The sequence below is a fragment of the Bos indicus genome, chromosome 11 (assembly GCF_029378745.1).
Source record: "Bos indicus isolate NIAB-ARS_2022 breed Sahiwal x Tharparkar chromosome 11, NIAB-ARS_B.indTharparkar_mat_pri_1.0, whole genome shotgun sequence".
Taxonomy (NCBI): Eukaryota; Metazoa; Chordata; class Mammalia; order Artiodactyla; family Bovidae; genus Bos; species Bos indicus.
Window position 1 is genome coordinate 72,409,782 of NC_091770.1, and position 19,620 is coordinate 72,429,401.

The following is a 19,620-nucleotide window of genomic DNA, read 5'->3' on the forward strand; positions in this document are numbered from 1 at the left end:
CAGCAGTGAGCCAAGAGACTTCATGGGCCCTACAGAGGAGGAACTTAACAGGAGCAGTACACCGAGAGTCTCAAGTGTAGGGTCCAGAGAGGAGGAAGGAATGGGAATGCGGTCAGGATGGGGTGTCAAATGTTGTGGGGTTTTCCACTGAGCCTTGAGCCGGGGGAGCACTCCCCCTGGAGAGGCAGTGGGTGGAGAGTGGCATCAGAGCTGGAAGGACCCCAGCAGCCCCTGCTGCGGGCCATCTTCCCTGGGGTCACAGAGCTCCTCGGGGGCCCCTCAGAGCGCAGGCACCTACTTTGTCAACACCCATCTTCTTGAAAGCTGCTTGCAGCACCTTGAAGTTGTGGATGTATTCGTGCTCTAGCTTGGCCTGGAACTTCACCTTCCTCAAGTGCACACAGCCAGGGAAGAGCATATCCATGAACTGGCAGTAGGCTGCCCCTGCGGAGCAACATGGGCAGCTTGCTTTCACCTTCCTGGGCCCCCTGGGGCTACTCCCCTGAACGTCCCCATCTCCTCTCCTCTTTCTTTGGGGCCAGGGCCAGTCACACTTGTGGAATAGTGAAGTGAAAGTCACTCAGTCATGTCAAACTCTCTGTGACCCCATGGACTGAAGCCCACCAGGCTCCTCTGTTCATGGAATTCTCCAGGCAAGAAGACTGGAGTGGGTTGCCATTTCCTTCTCCAATACTTGAAGGATAGGCACAACCAGAATTCCCAAGAATAGGAGCAATTACTATATAATGATACAATGAGGTACCAGCACCATATCAAACACCGGCTTCCCCTGGTGGTTCAGGGGTTAAAGGAATACGCCTGCAGTGCAGGAGCCGCAGGAGATGTAGGTTTGATCCCTGGGTTGGAAAGATCCTCTGGAAGAGGGCATGGCAACCCACTCCAGTATTCTTGCCTGGAAAACCCCATGGACAGAGGAGCCTGGTGGGCTACAGTCCACAGCAAAGAGTAGTACACGACTGAATCGACTTAGCATGCACACACCATATCAAACACTGCATGTATGGCATTTGGTCCTAACAGCAACCCTACTTATACAGCTGCTGTCATCTCCATTTATGGACCGGAAAACTGAGACCTAGAAAGAGGGGTGCTGACTTGCCCAGGGTTGCACTACAGGAAGAGCTGAGACTGGGACCTCCTGAGTGGCTGGGCTGGACCTGGTGCCGGTGATCTCTGGTTCACTGTTTGCCTCTCCTGCAGCCCTGCACTGTACTTCTGCGCTTTGGACTTTTTCCACCCCACTGAGACCCCCATTTCCTTCCTTCAACTCCAGAACTGTGGCTGGTTGAGGGCTCTGCAGTTCTCCTTAATCTCCTTAATCCTCAATGTCCGCTGAGGCTGTTCTGCCTCCTGCCTTCGCTGCCCTCCCCTCCGCACTCCCCCTTCCCCATTCCCAGCCTCCAACCTGAGCAGAGCTGTTCTATCTTGGTATAGTTGAGGTGCAGGGAGTCGTTGACCCATGCAAGCATATCATGGCGACTCAGATTCTCACTGGTCACAGATGTGGAGTACACATTGACGGCCATGCCCCAGCTGCAAAGAAAGGAAAGACAAGGTCAGCTCCTGGGGGCCTTGTGCTGTTCTTGGGCCCAAAGGAGAGAAGGGGCTGGGGGTCCCTGGAAAAACGAGAAGCATCTTCCTCCAGACTAGCAGCTTATCTCCTGGGGAAGGGGTACTTACTCACCCTTGAACATCTGGTGATTACCTACTATAAGATCTCCTGGAGAAGGGAATGGCAACCCATTCTAGTATTCTTGTGTGGAGAATCCTACAAACAGAGGAGCCTGGCAGGCTATAGTCCATGGGGCCACAGAGTCAGACACGACGGAGCACACACACATACTATACAGGGTGCGTGTGTGTGCTCCGCTGTGTCTGACTGTCCATGGAATTTTCCAGGCAAGAATACTGGAGTGGGGTGCCACTCCCTACTCTACGAGATCTTTCGGACCCAGGAATTGAACTTGCGTCTCTCGTGTCTCCTGCATTGGCAGGCAGATTCTTTACCACTTTGCTGTTACTCAGTTGCTCAGCTGTGTCCAACTCTTTGCAACCCCGTAAGTTCCAATATTTTGGGCACCTGATGCAAAGAGCCAACTCACCAGGAAAGCCCCTGATGCTGGGAAAGATTGAGGGCAACAGGAGAAGGGGGTGGCAGAGGATGAGATGGTTAGATAGCATCACTGACTCAATGGACATGAGTTTGAGCAAACTCTGGGAGATACTGAAGGACAGGGAAGCCTGGTGTGCTGCAGTCCATGGAGTTGCAAAGAGTTGGACATGACTGAGCGCACGCATGCACGCACGCACACACACACACACACACACACATACTATACGATGGACCCGTGCTAAGAAATGGTGAAGTCAGAAGTGGTCTCTGCCTCCAAAGAATTTACAGACAGGCAGATGTCCAGAGCAGGGAGTGATGGGGCAGGAAGAGCAGGACAAGCAGAGTTCAGGGGTGGCACAAGGAAAGGAGTGACCTTTTCTGCTTGACAGGGTCAGCGAAGACTTCAGAGCAGTCTGAAAGGGGTAGGAATTTTCTGAATGTATGGGGGGACAGGGTGGAAGAGCTGTGCAGGCCCCAGGACTAGCAAGAACAAAGTTATGGCTTATTGCTGGGACTCTGAGTTGTTCAGCAGGCAGGGGAAACCGTGTTCATGTTGGGGTGTGGTACAAAGAGGCTGGAAGGGGCTGGTTGCGCAGGGCTTTGTTTACCATGAGGAAGAGTCTGTTTAAACAAGAGAAGCCATTAGAGGATTTTAAGCAGATAGTACTTGACCACATTTGGGTTCTAGAAAGCTGACTCATCTTCACATCTGCTCTGACTTCAAACTCTATATCCCTGTGGCTTGCTGATGGATCCACAGACACCTGAATTTCGCTTATACAGAAACTTCCCTTAGTACATGCTCTGTTTCTGCATTTGTTATCCCAGTGAATGCACCACCCATCACCCCATCACCCATGCTTGAAACCTGTGGGGTCAGTCCAGATAGCTCCTCCCCCTCATCCTCAAAGTCCAACATTCAGCAAGGCAGCACTGCCCTCCAATGTGCCTGCTCTTCTCGGCCTCCTGCTGCCCTGGGGTTTCTGCATATCCATTCTCTCTGGCCAAGATGAGCAAGAGCCTCCTGGGGGCCCATCAGCCTCCAGGCTCTCCCTTGCTCTACTCCATCACTGACACTGCTGCACTCAGACTCTTCGAAAGCAGCCCTGGTCTCTCCAACCCCTAGCTCACAAATGAGCTAGAGACACAAATGAGCGGTCACAAACGAGACACCCAGTGGCCGGACTTGCCCTGCAGACTTGAATGGTTTAGCACTCACAGTGTTGGAAACATTTTTGAGTTAGTACTCAAGATTTTTCTGGAACAGAACTGAACTCAAGATTTTAAAGTTGGGATGTTCCACACAGGCAAATTGGGATTTCTGGCTTCTTTTGGCAACCCCGAGTCCGTGTTCCCACGCAGCAACCTACAGCTGGAGCTGAGCAGAGGCGGCCCTCTCGGGCCAGTGGGTGTGAGCGTGTTCTTACTCTCCCCTCATCCCCCCCGCAGAGGTCAAGTGTCGGTTGCTGTTTATTACTGACTTGCACTGTTACAAGGGAAAACTTTCTTGTAACTAGATCTTTTATCAGAAATGGAGAAACAGGACTGCATATTCCCAGAATTGGGAGAGTACATATTTCTGGAGTGAAGAGTATTTTTTAGGTTTAATATGCAAAGTGTCTCCCTGAAGGAAGAATACACCCACCCCACTCCCCCATCCAGAGGGCATCTGTTCTTGTAACGTGACCTGCTTCCCACCACTTGTCAAGCTCATCAATGGGCCCTCCCTCTCTAGCCCTGTGGTCTTCTTTGATCCCCTGGTGGGAGTCATGGGCAGCTCTCTACTCACCTTCTGCCTGGAATGCAGTCCCACCCCCACAGTTCATTCATTCTCTGCTCTGCTGCTGCTGCTAAGTCGCTTCAGTCGTGTCCGACTCTGTGCGACGACACAGATGGCAGCCCACGAGGGTCCCCCGTCCGTGGGGTTCTCCAAGCAAGAACACTGGAGTGTGTTGCCACTTCTTTCTCCAGTGCATGAAAGTGAAAGGCTCTCAAACTGTGGTCCCTGGTGCACCATTGGTGCTCTGTGGGCATCAGCTTGTTAGAGATTTCAAGTTAGAAATTCCTATTTTTGAGCTTTGCCCCCGACCTACTGAGTCAGAATCTGCACTTGACCAAGAGGGTCTACAGGCACAGTCAAATTAGAGAAGCTGTTTTAGAGAGGAGGCTCAGCTGGCGTCTGCTAGGCTCTGCTCCCCCACAGCCCCACCCAAGTACAGACAATGGAACCTCACTAGATGCACATTTAATTTCAATACATTTTTTGAAAAAAAAAATCAGGACACCCTCCTGTATACTCCTAGTCTTTCCTCCTTTTAAAAATAGACTTTGTCCTTCATTGCCTAAAGGAAGGAAGGCCAAGATAGGGCTGGAAAGCCAAGGGAAACAAAAATTATTGTCTTGGGAGCTTCCAAGGACTCAGGAGCTAACAATTGCGGGGATTTCCAAGGGTAATTTTGACTGCACTTGAGTATCCTCTTACACAGTGGTTCTGAACCACTACCCTGTAATCTGACCATTGCACTAACCACTGGACTTGTTGAAATGCCTGCCTCTCGCATCAGGAAGCACCTCAAAGCCAGGGGTGGTGTTTCTAGGCCTGTCACAGGGAAGGTATTGAGCAAATTTGTTGAATGATTGAGTGACACCTTCTCTCTTCTTTCTGAATCCTCTTATATCAGCTTCTGGCCTGGACCCTCCCTCCCCAACTCAACCTTCAGGACTTAGCTGGGGCTCTAGCTCCTCTAGAAAATGTTCTCTGAGCTGCTGCGCAGGGAGGCATGGCCCTGCTCTGTGTCTGTCACCCTGAGCATACTCAATCATGGCATTGATTCCACTCTCTTGAAACCACTTGTGTGTCTGTCCCTTCCACCTGACTGTAAACTCCTCAGTGACCAGGCTGTTTCATTCACTTTGGGGTTCTAGATCAATTCTCAATGAACAATAATCACAGAGATTGGAGTTGGGAGAGTGCCTCTTGGTTTCCAGGGAGCTCACCTAAAGTACAGAGAAGGAAATGGCAACACACTCCACTGTTCTTGCGTGGAGAATCCCAGGGATGGGGGAGCCTGGTGGCCTGCCATCTATGGGGTCACACAGAGTCGGACACGACTGAAGCAACTTAACAGCAGCAGCAGCAGCACCTAAAGTAACCTCAGCAGACAAGGCAGGAGTGTGTGGACACCAGACTTGATTAGGGAGGCATGTGGGGAGGGTCCCAGACTTGACTGGGGAGGCAGGTGGGGAGTGTCAAGGCAAGTGTATTGTATTTTGATGAGTATTTAATTAGGAACTCTGAGAAACTGACAGATTTGCCCCATCCTCAAAGAGTTTACAGTCTTACTGGGAGACCAACATACACCAGAACAATACAACCAAATGCCCCAAAGTGTGGTGGAAACAGTAGGTGCTCCAGGAAGACAGGAAGGAGAGAGTGTGCAGAGCTGGAGAGTGGATTTGAATGACCCTAATATGAAAGGTCAGGCCCTACCAGGCCTTCGGGGGGAGGAGGTGTGCAGAGGCCTGCGGGACCTGAATGCAGAGGGGACAAGGCTTCTCACAGGCTTGGGGACTCATTTCTCCATGAGGCCCTGGGGGCTCTTTTGGACCTGGGCTCCTGAGGCAAGAGTCTGAACTGGTCAGGGGTGGTTCCGGGAGGCATAGGGTGGTCTTAGGTTGGTCCTGGGAGCTCCTGAGCCACTTAAAGAATTTTTTTTCCTGTTTACTGTGTATGGTTTTCAAGTGCTGATTATTGAAAGAAAGCACAGGCACTGGTCCCCCTCTAAACCGGTCCTCCAGTTTCTGACTGAAATCATTTGAGCTTCAAAGATCTTCCAACCCGCGGGCAGCCTTCCTGTGGTTTCTCAACATCTCTATATTATATATAGCCATGTCATGTGTATTATTATATAATATATATAGTACACTATATAAATATACATTAATTATATTTATACATAGGTGCCTAAAATGGTAAAGAATCTCCCTGCAATGCAGGAGACCCAGGTTCTATCCTTGGGTTGGGAAGATCCCCTGGAGAAAGGAATGGTTACCTACTCCAGTTAATATATAAGTTAAATAAATCACCCTGCTTATTTAACTTACATGCAGAGTACATCATGCGAAATGCCAGGCTGGATGAAGCACAAGCTGGAATCAAGATTGCTGGGAGAAATATCAATAACCTCAGATATGCAGATGATACCACCCTTATGGCAGAAAGCGAAGAAGAACTAAAGAGCCTCCTGATGAAAGTGAAAGAGAAGAGAGAAAAGGCTGGCTTAAAACTCAACATTCAAAAAACAAAGATCACGGTATCTGGTCCCATCACTTCATGGCAAATAGACGGGGAAACAATGGAAACAGTGACAAACTTTATTTTCTTGGGCTCCAAAATCACTGCAGATGGTGACTGCAGCCATGAAATTAAAAGACGCTTGCTCCTTGGAAGAAAAGCTATGACCAACCTAGATAGCATATAAAAGGCAGAGACATTACTTTGCTGACAAAGGTCCATCTAGTCAAAGCTATGGTTTTTCCAGTAGTCATGTATGGATGTGAGAGTTGGACTATAAAGAAAGCTGAGTGCCAAAGAATTGATGCTTTTCAGTGGTGGTGTTGGAGAAGACTCTTGAGAGTCCCTTCGACTGCAAGATCAAACCAGTCAATCCTGAAGGAACTCAGTCCTGAATATTCACTGGAAGGACTGATGCTGAAGGTGAGACTCCAATACTTTGGCCACCTGATGTGAAGAACTGACTCACTGGGAAACACCCTGATGCTGAGAAAGATTAAAGGCAGGAGGAGAAGGGGATGACAGAGGATAAGATGGTTGGATGGCATTACCAACTCAATAGACATGAGTTTGAGCAAGTTCCGGGAGTTGGTGATGGACAGGAAAGCCTGGTGTGCTACAGTCCATGGGGCTGCAGAGTCAGACATGGCTGATTGAACTGAACTGAACTGACCTACTCCAGTTTTCTTGCCTGGAGAATCTTATGGACAGAGGAGTCTGGCAGGCTACAGTCCATGGGGTCTCAAAGAGTCAGACATGACTCAGCGACTGAACAACAACAATACATAATGTAGTACATATTCATATATAGTATGTATATATGGTATATATGAATATATTTATATATGATATAGTTGGCTCTCAGTATCCATGGGAGATCTGCTCCAGGACCACTGTGGATACCAAAATCTATGGGTGCTCAAGTCCCTTATGCAAAATGACATGGTATTTGCAAATAACCTCTGTACATCCTACTGTATACTTTAAATCATCTCTAGATTACATATAATACCTCATACAAGTAGTATGAGGTAAGTAGTCACTGTTTCATGGCAAATTCAAGTTTTACTTTTTGGAACTTCCTGAAATTTTTTTCAAATTGTGGTTGTTGAATCCGTGGGTATGGAACCAACAAATATGGAGAATTGACTGTGCAATATATTTGATGATACACACACACACACAGCTTTTATGTCTATATAATTTAAAACATACTCCTGATACACAACCCGGTATTAGAACCACAGTCCTCATCTGATGCATGGTGTGGCCCGCACTGCAATAGCACGGGCTATATACTGGGGGGTAGGTCACATGAAGCAGGGTGGCAGGGTGGGGTCGGTATGGGTGGGCAGCTGATACGTGGAACAGAGCCTTGTCTCCACTCAGGACTGCCTCTGGTTCTTTCAGGTGATGCTACCCTCTGGCCCAGCTGGGCTTCATTTTGGCTCAGGACAACTCATCCAAGGCACTCAGGGCTCTTTGCAAGGATCTCCAGTCACACTTGCTGGGGGTCATGAAGAAACCCATCTCCTAGTTCTTTTATTCCTTGTCAGGATGGGGTGGAGGGGCAGGATGCCCTTCTTTTAATGCTCCTCTCCTAGATTTGGCCCTATAAATACAGCTAAATTGTGACCAGCAGGTGGCACCAGGTCCTGGGCAAAGACTCCTTTAGAAGTTTCTCCCATCCCTAAATTCCCCTCTCCCTAGCTCAATTCAGACAAGGAAGAGCTCCTGACTTTGACCCTATCCCTCAAAGAGGAAGCCTGGTTGGGTCAAACCTGGTGGTATCAGGGCAGCGGCTTGAGTGGAATCCTTGTTCTTGATCCAAGTGCCCTCTAAGAACTGAACAAACTGTAATTGGCTAGGGCATTGGGTCAACTCTAAGATTCTGGACTCAACTAAACCAACCCCCCAATTCCCCAGAGTCATAAGTTAAATGCATCAGTGGATCCAACTTCCAATGACTTTTTGTACTGGGGGTTGACTCAGGCCTAGACTCAAGCCAGACCAGCTTCTTGGGGTGAAGGTATATAAAGCATCCGCCCAGGTATCTTGCCCTAAGTGAACCAGTTACCCACCACTGCAGCGGAGACAAAATCTGAGACAACTCTTAAAGTGAATGCACCTGTAACCAAGGGCTGGGTCACCTCCCCTGAGAGAACGGTAGGCAACACCTAGAGGAGGCAGGCTGTGTTCCAAGGGCTACAGTAGCCGGGTCTTGCTCCACCCCCATCCCTGTGTTTCCACCCTGGCCTCTGCCACATGGTGACTGTCAGGAGAAACAGCTGCCCGGGTTGTAGCATGTTACCGTCCAGCCTGAAACCCCATCCAAGAATCAGACTGAGGACACGGCCTTGGGAACAATCTGCTCTGCAGGGTCTTGACTCCTGCTACCAGGACGGGGGTCAAGGGAAAGAAAAGTTGAGGAGGTTTAGTCTGGTGATATGCAAAATCATTTCCTATGCGAGGACCGTCAGGTTCACGATGCAGTCACTGGTAATGGGAAAGACAGTTATCACTCATCAGGGGAGGCGGAGCTGTCAGCCATTCTGCAGCCAGAGGCTTCCAACATGGTCATCAAGACCAAATCTGAACATCCCGTGGCTGGAAAGAGTTTCCAGAGACCATCTAGTTCCTTCCCAGATCCCTAGGGCTGTACTGAGAGCATTTATATTCCTAAATCATAAATGAGACTGAATAACTCTGAAAGCTCACATTCTAATGTTTAATAACCTTATCACTGGCCTAACTCTAACTTTTTAAGTATTCAGTGGAGCTCTACCTTGCACAAATATGTCTTGAAGATAACCCAGGGGTTATCTACTCAGTCTTCTCTAATTCTTTGGTCCCTAGAACTCCTTGCAGTTCCCAGTTCCCTTGCAGTTCCTTCTGCTCCCCACAGCTGTGAGGGACACACTGGGTCTTTCAGCCCTGTAGTGGGTGTTGGACCTGCCTCCAGAAGGCTCCAAAATGGTTAAGAATACCAGATCTCCAGTCACACAACTTGAGCTTAAATCCTGGCTCTAACATTTCCTAGTTGCTTGACTTTGGGCCTCAGTTTCCTCATCAATAAAATGGGGACAATGAGAGTCCCCACTTCACAGAGCTGTTTCAAGAACTAATTGAGTCATGTGTATAAAGTGCTGGACACAGCCTGGCACCTGGTAAGCACTTGGTCAGTATTATCGGCATTATTAGGGCAGACACTGAGATCCAAGGTCACATTCCTGAGAAGCAGGCACCCAGCACACATCCAGGTTCAGGCCTCCAAGATCCTGGAATGCCAGTCTAGGAGGGAGACAGACCACAGAATTGTGCCTTTCTCTGCTCTTTCTGCCTGGGAATAACCGTCTGGGCTACCTGAAGCTGGGGCTTCTAACCACGATCCCTCCCCAACTCCAGATTTCCCATACATTCTGCTTTGTAGATGCCATCCTACCGGTCAGGAAAACTGGAACAGATGCTGTGGGATCAGACGAGAGAGAACTCTGAGGAGCTTGCCAAAATGTTTCCCACTCCTGACATGGGGCAATGCCCATTGTCATTGGCCCCCTTCCTGCCTGGGCCCAGGGGGCTGAAGTCACCTGTTTGGAAAGTCTGCAAAATTGTTACCCCGTGCCCCCTGGGTTACACACCCAAGTTATCCTGGGATTGCATGGAGGCAATAAGTGCAGGCAGGGAGGCAGGGTTCTGAGGGACTGGAGGAGCCCTGCCAGCGGGTCACAAAGCCCTGGCAGACCCAGCCAATCACCTTCTTCTCATGGTTGACCCAGGACCTGACTCATGGGGAGGCTCAGCCTCCTGAAGCTGAATTTAAAAAGGAGAGATGGGCAGGAGTAGTAGTTCCAGGGTTGCTGGGGAACATGCCCACTCCAGCAGATCCAGGACAGGGATCTGGACCATGCAGGCTCAGGTAGGAACTGGAGCTTCTCCAGGATTCTGTTCTCATTGCACTTTTAGGTCATGTAGCTCTTCCCCAAGATCCTGAACCCTGCTGAGGTCCCAGCCACTGGAGTTCTGAACACGCCCTGCTGACTGTGATCTGAATTCTAAACAGGCAGGTCCACATAATGGGGCTCTGCCCTTGCAGCTGCTGTCCCAGGGAAGGTGTCCTTTGGGGAGTCCTAGCCAGATTGCTCTATCTGGTCATTACTTAAAGGGTTAATGGGAATCCAGGAGGGGAGTACACAGAACTCCTCACTTGCTAAAATTAATCATTATTAGTAGGGCCCGTGTCGGTGGGCAGGTAGAAAGGCAAACCTTTCTTTCCAGTGGCTCTCTACTGAAGATCTTTAAGTTCCACAAACACTTAACTTTTTAAGCCAACAAACTTTCATGATAGGATCCACCATCAGAGCAAGATTACCAGCAGCAGACTCCTGGAGCTGTGGGGTGTGGGGAAGCCAGGTTGAATGGGAGATGTGGCTCGGCTATGGGCTCTGCCACTCACTGCCCGTGAGACTTTGAGCAAGTATCGAGTTGGCCAAAAAAGTTCATACTGGTTTTCTGTAACATGTTGTGGAAAACCCAAATGAATTCTTTGGCCAACACGATAGTTTGAAGTATCCAAGCCTCAGTTTTCACGTCTGAAGGGTCAGGATGATTCTCTTGAGTATGGCGTTGCTGTGGGCTTAATGAGATACCCTGTCTTTGGGAACCAGAGGTTCATCATCTCCCCACTTTGGGGGTTGAGCAACCTTAATGACAGGCAGAGGATGATCAATGTGTCTGACTTATGGTCTTCTTCCCAGGACCCTGGCAAACTCCCCACAACGCTCCGATCGGGTGCCTGAGCAGGGGGAGAGCGGGGGCAGGTGTGGCTTCAGGTTGTGGTTCTTCGGCAGCTATGCTGGCGCTCTGGTGCCCGTTTCTTTCCTTCACTAGTACTAGCCTGGGGCCCTGGGCACAACAGCTGCTCAATAAACACTGCTGGATGAATGAATGAATGGGAGCGGCTGAACTGCAGTGTGGGGTTTCCGGTGGCAGGTGGGTTCAGAAAGGGTGGTTTTCTGGCCATATTTCCTTTCTGTTGACCACAAGGAGCAGGATAGGAGAAAACAGGCTGTACCTGCTGGCCACATACAACCAAATGCACCCTGAAGCCCCTGTATGCTCAGCAAGAGATTGAAAAAGACCTCTTCCTCTGATACAAGGAAAAGAGAAATGAGGTGAAGTGAGAGTCCCTCAGTCGTGTCCGACTCTTTGTGACCCCATGGACTATGGCCCGCCAGGCTCCTCTGTCCATGGAATTCTCCAGGCAAGAATACTGGAGTGGGTTGCCATTCCCTTCTCCAGGGGATCTTCCCGACCCAGGGATCAAACCTGGGTCTCTCGCATTGCAGGCAGATTCTTTACCATCTGAGCCACAGGGGAAGAAGCCCATATAGCCGCCAGACTCCCCAGAGCAGGGCTCTGGGATGGTTCTGAGAACAGAACTTGGTACCTGTTGGGAGGACGCCCCAGTTGGGACTGGCTCTCAGTCCAGCTCTGTGCACACCTCAGGGGAGGCATATGCTAGCCCACCTGTGGCCTGAACATCGAGAGGGAGGGGGCTGCAGCAGCAGCTGGGACGCGTAGGGTAGAGAACATTTGCGTCTGCAGCCCTAGTAGGCTTGCTATCTCCTTCCTGATCTTTCATGCTTCTTTGGGGGCACATTCAAATCATGTCACTTAATCTTTTCACAGGCTGTTTCTTCAGTCAGCCCGTATGGCTGACAGTTGTCATCTGGCCAAGCGGCATGCTCTCCCCTCCTCTGAAACTGGACTCTATGAATCATTCAGTCTACTCTCCCTCCAGCCTGGGCCCGGGCCTTTCTCTGCTCTCAGAGCCCCGCTCCTCTTCCCCCACCACAGCCAAACCACCAGTTTTATTTCCTGGCCTTTTATTTTAAAAAAATACTTTTGTAGCAAGTATTATTATCAAACTCCACTCATTGGGCCAGCCACCCTTGTGGTGGTAGAGAAAAACTTGCCCCTCACGTAGCACACCACCTATACTTGTGAGTTCATTAGCCAGCAGCCTCAGCTCCAAGCTCTAACAATGTGCATCTCCTCGCCTTTTGGCTTTTTGCTTACTTCACTGACCTGCTTATTACACTCTGACCTTTCCACCAGCAGGTCTACCTGACGATGTCCAGAACAAACCTGGCAACGTTCAACATCTGAGTCTCTTCCTCTCGTGGAGACTGTCATTCATCCCCAAGACTTTACCTGCCCCACTGCAGGCAACAGCCATTCCCCCTCAGCAAGGATGTGCAGTGAGGGGCACATTCAGGCCTGTCTGCCTTTAAATAGCTTCTCTCCTGAGCTACCATGGTGCTTGATGTTCCCACCACGAATGCCACTCTTCTGAATTATATAGCATTTGTCTCCAAAAAACCTTAGTTATTATCTCAATTTTAAATAGGAGGAGATGAAGACTCTGGGTTCAAGCGACATACTAAGAATTAAGATCAACCACTGGCAAGGCCAGACCATGGACCCAGGCCATCTGCACCCAAATCCTGTGCTCCTCCCACACCATGGCCCTGAGGCGGGAAGACTGACTTGGTTCTGCACAGTGCTAGTGCAGGATGGGGCTGCTCTGGTCGGTAAAGAATCCGCCTAAAATGTGGGAGACCTGGGTTCGATCCCTGGGTTGGGAAGATCCCCTGGAGGAGGGCATGGCAACCCATTCCAGTATTCTTGCCTGGAGAATCCTATGGACAAAGGAGCCTGGAGGGCTACAGTCCACGGGGTCGCAAAGAGTCGGACACGACTGAGTGACTAAGCACAGCACAGCACAGTGCAGGATGACTTGCCCCGATTTCGGCTCCTGAGCATTAGGAGAAAGGAAAGGAAATGTCAACGGTTTTCTACTTTATATTTCTCTTTCCAAGCTACTGCAGCATTGCTCACTCAGCAAGGGTTTATTGACCATTTCTGTAATGTGCTAATCCCTCCACGAGGCACCATGAGGACATAGGATGATTTTAAATCTTGGGTCTTCTCTTCAAGGAGCCTTTGTTTGGTTGAAGAAACAAGAGTAACTAATGAAACAGCACAAGATTCCACAAACCAGAATATATGAAGCACTAACTTGTGCGAGTGCATTTGGCTTTTAAGTGCTCCAGGAGAGTGTGGAGGCTGAGAGGGGCCTTAGTAGTTAAACGGCTTCTGGGGGAAAGTGGCACCAAATTTAAGACTTTAAAGATGGTAGGATGTTAGAGAGAAGTGAAGAGAAAATGGAAAATTTGGGACACGGGAAACATGTTTGTGATTACTTTCCTTTGAAAAATGAGCATGAGACCAATGATCAAATCTTAGAGGAATGTTACAGGATGCAATCAAGAGAGGAAATGGGAGAGGCAGGCGGTGTCCCTGGTGCCAAGGGAGCGACAGTTTTGATGAGGAGGTTACCTGCCCTGTTTAACGAAGTTACCAGACCTTGGATGGAGAAGTGCTCATTAGATTGTGCAAGGAGAAATGATGAAACTCTGAGTCGTCGTGCTGGAGTGTGAGGACTGAATCTCGACCTGAAGACAATTATGGAGCCCCAGATTATTTGCCTGAGAGGATGCGGAGGAGAGAGATCAGGGGTTTGTCACCAAGGCCAGTGGGTCTGCTGTGGCGCGGCAGGTGGACTTGATAGAGAGTGACAGCTTGCGAGGTGAATACCTTGCTTCTTTCAGTAAAATCTGGAAAATTCATATCCTATCCTTAAATTCTAGGTTGTATCTGTCTAAGGGGGATCATGAGTGCAATCTCATGGTCTTTCTAAAGTTTTACAACATGGTATCATGAAAGAATGGAGAAGGCAATGGCACCTCACTCCAGTACTCTTGCCTGAAAAACCCCATGGACGGCGGAGCCTGGTGGGCTGCAGTCCATGGGGTTATAACGAGTCGGACACAATTGAGCAACTTTACTTTCACTTTTCACTTTCATGCCTTGGAGAAGGAAATGGCAACCCACTTCAGTGTTCTTGCCTGGAGAATCCCAGGGACGGGGGAGCTTGGTGGGCTGCTGTTTATGGAGTCGCACAGAGTTGGATACGACTGAAGTGACTTAGCAGCAGCAGCAGCAGCATCACGAAAGAAATGAAGGAATGAACAAGAAATTCAACATAATAATGTCTTAACTAAGTTGAATGTTTGGAGAATGTTTTAAGTATGAATATACTGTTCTGTTTAAGTGTGGTTAACCAAACCCCCTTTTGGGCTTTAGTTTTGAAAATTATTAAAGTAAATTATTTCAGAGCCTCCAATTCACTTACTCACTGATCACTGTTTGTGGAGTGTGTGTTCCAGGCACTGAGCCTGGCATGAGGCCTATAGGAAGGAAGTGGACCTACTCTGTGTCCTTGAGGATTTCATAGACTAGTCTGGGAGCTAGACAAGTAGACGAAATAAGCAAAGGGTGACACATTACACTACAACCCCAGATGCAGGAAAGGCATGCTGCTGGAGTAACTCTGCTGTCTGGGTCAGGGCTTCTAGAAAAAGAATAGTTTGAATGGGGTCTTGAAGAAGCTTATCAAGCAAACAAGAGTCAAGACAATAGAGGAATAGACTGGGAGGAGGGAGGAGATTTTGAATAGTTTACCCCAAAACGCATGCTGGAGGCAGAAGAGGATGTGGTTAGTGGTAGAAGCTACAAGCAAGAGCTCCATAAGAGAACTGGGAGTTATTCCATCCTGGGAGAAGCTCATCAAGGGATTTTTTCCCCCCCACAAATACAAGATATTTGCAACAATGCAAAAATATCCCTAACACTACTATAGTCAAAATAGTTGAGCATCATTTCCAAATCAAAAATACAGCAAATGAAATTATAGTGCTTAGAAACTGCATTAAATGTATAATTCTTGGGGCGTTAGCTTATATTATCTTTTCTGGCAAAAACTGAAGAGATTTCCAAGTGCTCCTTGTAGAAATCAAGTGTCCCTCCAAATTTTTGTCAACTCATTATTTTGAAATGATTTTAGACTCACAGCTGCAAAATAGGACAAATAATTCCCACGTATCCTCGTCCAGCTTCCCCAATAACATCTTACATAACAATTGTTAAGGCCAGGAAATTGACGTTGGTACATTATTTGCTGAGTTACAGACCTTATTTGGATTTCATAAGTTTTTACACACCCTCTTATTTTGCTGCTGCTGTGGTACAGTCTAAGATATGTTATCACATGTATAGATTCATGTCCCGAGGACACAGACTGTTCTATAACCTCAAAGAAACTCCCTCATGCTACCCCCTCATAGCCATGCCCTCCTCCTACTCTGATCCCTGGCAACCAGAGATGTGTTTTCTATCACTATAATTCTGTAATTTTAAGAATGTTATAGAAATGGGGTATCCCCTGGTATCTCAACTGGTAAAGAATCCACCTGCAATGCAAGAGACCTTGGTTCGATTCCTGGGTCGGGAAGATCCACTGGAGAAGCAACGAGCTACCCACTCCAGTATTCTTGGGCTTCCCTGGTGGCTCAGCTGGTAAAGAATCTGTCTGTAATGTGGGAGACCTAGGTTTGATCCCTGGGTTGGGAAGAAGTCCCGGAGAAGGGAGTGCTTCTGGAGTACTTCTGGTAGCACCAGTGTTCTGGCCTGGAGAATTCCATGGACTGTATAGTCCATGGGATCACAAAGTATGGTCCAAGTACATTGATCCCTGGGTTGGGAAGAACCCCCAGAGAAGGGAGTGCTTCTGGAGTACTTCTGGTAGCACCAGTGTTCTGGCCTGGAGAATTCCATGGACTGTATAGTCCATGGGATCACAAAGTATGGTCCAAGTACATTGATCCCTGGGTTGGGAAGAACCCCCAGAGAAGGGAGTGCTTCTGGAGTACTTCTGGTAGCACCAGTGTTCTGGTCTGGAGAATTCCATGGGCTGTATAGTCCATGGGATCGCAAAGTATGGTCCAAGTACATTCCATAATAATGGTGCAAGTGTGGACATACCACGGTTTATCCATTCACCCACTGAAGGACATCTGGGTTGTTCCCAGTTTTGGATGATTATAAAAAACCCTATGAGAACCTTCCTCAGCCTTCTCTTGCTTTGTTCATGACAGTCTAGCTTTGGCAGTTCAGTTCAGTTCAGTCGCTCAGTAGTGTCTGACTCTTTGCGACTCCATGAACCACAGCACGCCAGGCCTCCCTATCCATTACCAACTGCCGGAGTCTATACCCAAACCCATGTCTATTGAGTTGGTGATGCCATCCAACCATCTCATCCTCTGTCGTCCCCTTCTCCTCCTGCCCTCAATCTTTCCCAGCATCAGGGTCTTTTCAGATGAGTCAACTCTTTGCATCAGGTGGCCAAAGCACTGGAGTTTCAGCTTCAACATCAGTCCTTCCAATGAACACCCAGGACGGATCTCCTTTAGGATGGACTGGTTGGATCTCCTTGTAGTCCAAGGGACTCTCAAGAGCCTTCTCCAGCACCACAGTTCAAAAGCATCCATTCTTCAGCACTCAGCTTTCTTTATAGTCCAACTTTCACATCCATACATGACCACTGGAAAAACCATAGCCTTGACTAGACAGACCTTTGTTGGCAAAGTAACGTCTCTGCTTTTTAATATGCTGTCTAGGTTAGTCATAACTTTCCTTCCAAGGAGTAAGTGTCTTTTAATTTCATGGCTGCAATCACCATCTGCAGTGATTTTGAAGCCCAGAAAAATGAAGTCAGCCACAGTTTCTACTGTTTCACCATCTATTTGCCATGAAGTGATGGGACTGGATGCCATGATCTTAGTTTTCTGAATGTTGAGCTTTAAGCCAATTTTTTCACTCTTCTCTTTCACTTTCATCAAGAGGCTCTTTAGTTCTTCACTTTCTGCCATAAGGGTGGTGTCATCTGCATATCTTGCTTTGTTCATGATATTTGAACTTGCTTTTGTTATTGATATTTCTTCCAGCAATCTTGATTCCAGCTTGTGCTTCTTCCAGCCCAGCGTTTCTCATGAAGTACTCTGCGTATAAGTTAAATAAGCAGGATGACAATATACAGCCTTGACGTACTCCTTTTCCTATTTGGAACCAGTCTGTTGTTCCATGTCTAGTTCTAACAGTTGCTTTCTGACCTGCAAACAGGTTTCTGCTTTGGCAGAGATTGTTCCAAACTTTTCTGTCCTCTGGAACAACAAATCTGACTGGGTTTTGTAGGTGGGAGACCTAGGCAATAGGTTGGGGAGGAGCTGAGAAGACACAAGTATACAAGCAACTCTTTGGACCATTCCAAAAATTATGGGTTTGTCTCAGTTTAAACCTAAGTTTGTGTCCCTCAAGGCCAGGCTCCTACTTCTTACATGCATTTATACCATAACCCAAGCCTGTGAACTCATCTTTCTAGATGTATGATTTCAGCAAGGATACTTGGGGATCACAGTGGCAGTTCAGGCAGCCTTTGAGCAAAATTGAGAGGAGCTTTAAAACAACAGGGGACAAAGCTTCAAAGAAAACTGATTGCAGGATCATTGGAGCTGAATCCATTAAGGTTCAGAAAGACCTGTCTAAATTTCTACCCAACTTGCACAAAATCTTCTTAAATCAGAAGCCAAGGAAAGACTAAAATAGTCAAAAGCATAACAGAGAAAGGACTCATCGTATCTCGAACAAGAAAGTCTTCATAATACCCAGTGTGTGGGGATACAGATTTACTCATGACCCTGGGGTCATAAATAGGATAGTAATTTCCTGACCAGAACCAAATACTCTTTCTTTTATCTCTACTGCCTCCTGAGGTTGCATATTTTACAGTCACAGATTCATGTTCTGCTTTCTTTAGTGTTCCTTTAGGTCAAAACAGTCAATATTTGTTTGCCTCTTTGGGGGAAAATCAACAATGTACCTGGACTGTTATACCTAAAGGATTTACTGAGGCGATTCCTACTTTTCACAAGTCCCCAAACATAACCTCAAGGATCTTAAATTTCCCTGTGATTCTTTATGTGGTTGACCTTTTATTGTATCCTAATGATGAGCAAAGCTCTAAGACTGATTTTAGTTAGCTACTGTTTTCTTTCAGAAAGGGCGAAACGTGTTTTGTGTGTCTGTGTGTGGCCCCATGCGATATGCGGGATCTTAGTTCTCTGACCAGGGATTGAACCCGTGCCCCCTGCAGTGGAAGCACAGAGTCTTAACCTGCCAGGGAAGTCTCAAAGTGCATTAGGTTTTTTAAGAGAAGTTACAATTTTGTCAAAGTAAAGTTCATTATGCAGGCATGATTTATCCCAGGAAGGTAAATTCTTTACTTCTGATTATAGGCCATTTAGAATGTTCCAACTTTTCTGAAATTATGACACTTACAATTTAACCACGTCCTTGGTATGCAAGTCCCTCCCTTGGGAATCTCAATATGAAGAGGCCTTTTGTGAGTTAAATTAGCCCTTCAGCAGCCTCCCACTCTGGGCTCACCTAATTATCATAAACATTTCTGTCTGTGTTTGTGAGATCTGGACAAACTGTTGGTGTTATGAGTCACTTTCATGGGACTCATCAGACATCAAGTCTACCGCAGACTCTCTTGACTGTGGCAAGGCCTGCCTGCCTACTCAGCTCTCTTAAGGGAATTAGCCCTAGTGGCTAAGCTAGTGGGGGCTTCTGTCCACTTGGTTTCAGGGTGTCCTTTAAATCTGACGGTCCTTCATGCTGTACAGTGTTTGTAACTCACTGAAAACACACGTGTCTCAGTAGGCAGGCTTATCCCCAGTGAAATCCTATTATGTTCTCTGCCACAGACTTCAGTTCACTGTAGTATTTCTTCGAATTTTGCTGCTCTACTTTTACATGTCTTATTCTCAACGAGGTCATTTTGGTCTACTGGTTTCTGCTCTAGGAAAAAGAGACTGCTGGATAATTCGAGGAGAAAAACTGGATCTTGATTTAAGAACCAAAACTTTGGCCACTCAAGGGGAGGCAGGGTTGCTTTCTATTCTTGTAACACCAAAGGTCTTTTTTAGACCTCACATGTACATAAACATACTCTTCCTTTCTTTTTCCTCATGGTGGTAATAACTGAAGGTAGCTTGCCCTCAGAGGGACTCAGAGAACTCAGTGTCCTTAGGACAGTGCTTCTCACACTCTGCATGCCACCTCTCTGGAGGTCAAGGTAAGGTTGTGATGGGACCATCTAAATAGAATCCTTATCATTTCCTTCCTGGAATCATGATTCTGGAGTTTTCTTTCTCTTAGTCTAGATGGT

The 19,620-nt window shown here is 47.7% G+C and overlaps 1 protein-coding gene and 1 non-coding gene across 4 annotated transcripts in view; both read right to left on the reverse strand.

The window, feature by feature from the left end:
- MAPRE3 (microtubule associated protein RP/EB family member 3) overlaps window positions 1-19,620 on the reverse strand; it is a 56,516-nt gene that overhangs the window by 3,295 nt on the left and 33,601 nt on the right. For 2 of the 3 annotated variants that reach the window (XM_019970569.2, XM_019970570.2), the window contains 2 exons: window positions 1,427-1,554; window positions 299-444 (listed from right to left, as the gene is read on the reverse strand). In XM_019970569.2, the coding sequence (XP_019826128.1) occupies window positions 299-444; window positions 1,427-1,547 (267 nt within the window). In that variant the 5' untranslated portion in view covers window positions 1,548-1,554. Of the gene's footprint in view, window positions 1-298; window positions 445-1,426; window positions 1,555-9,870; window positions 10,043-19,620 lie in introns of those variants that run through there. The other variant, XM_070798983.1, reaches the window with a different exon arrangement.
- Window positions 12,331-12,480, reverse strand: LOC139185988 (small nucleolar RNA SNORA62/SNORA6 family). Its single transcript, XR_011569567.1, has one exon. It is a non-coding gene; the product is annotated as a small nucleolar RNA SNORA62/SNORA6 family (small nucleolar RNA).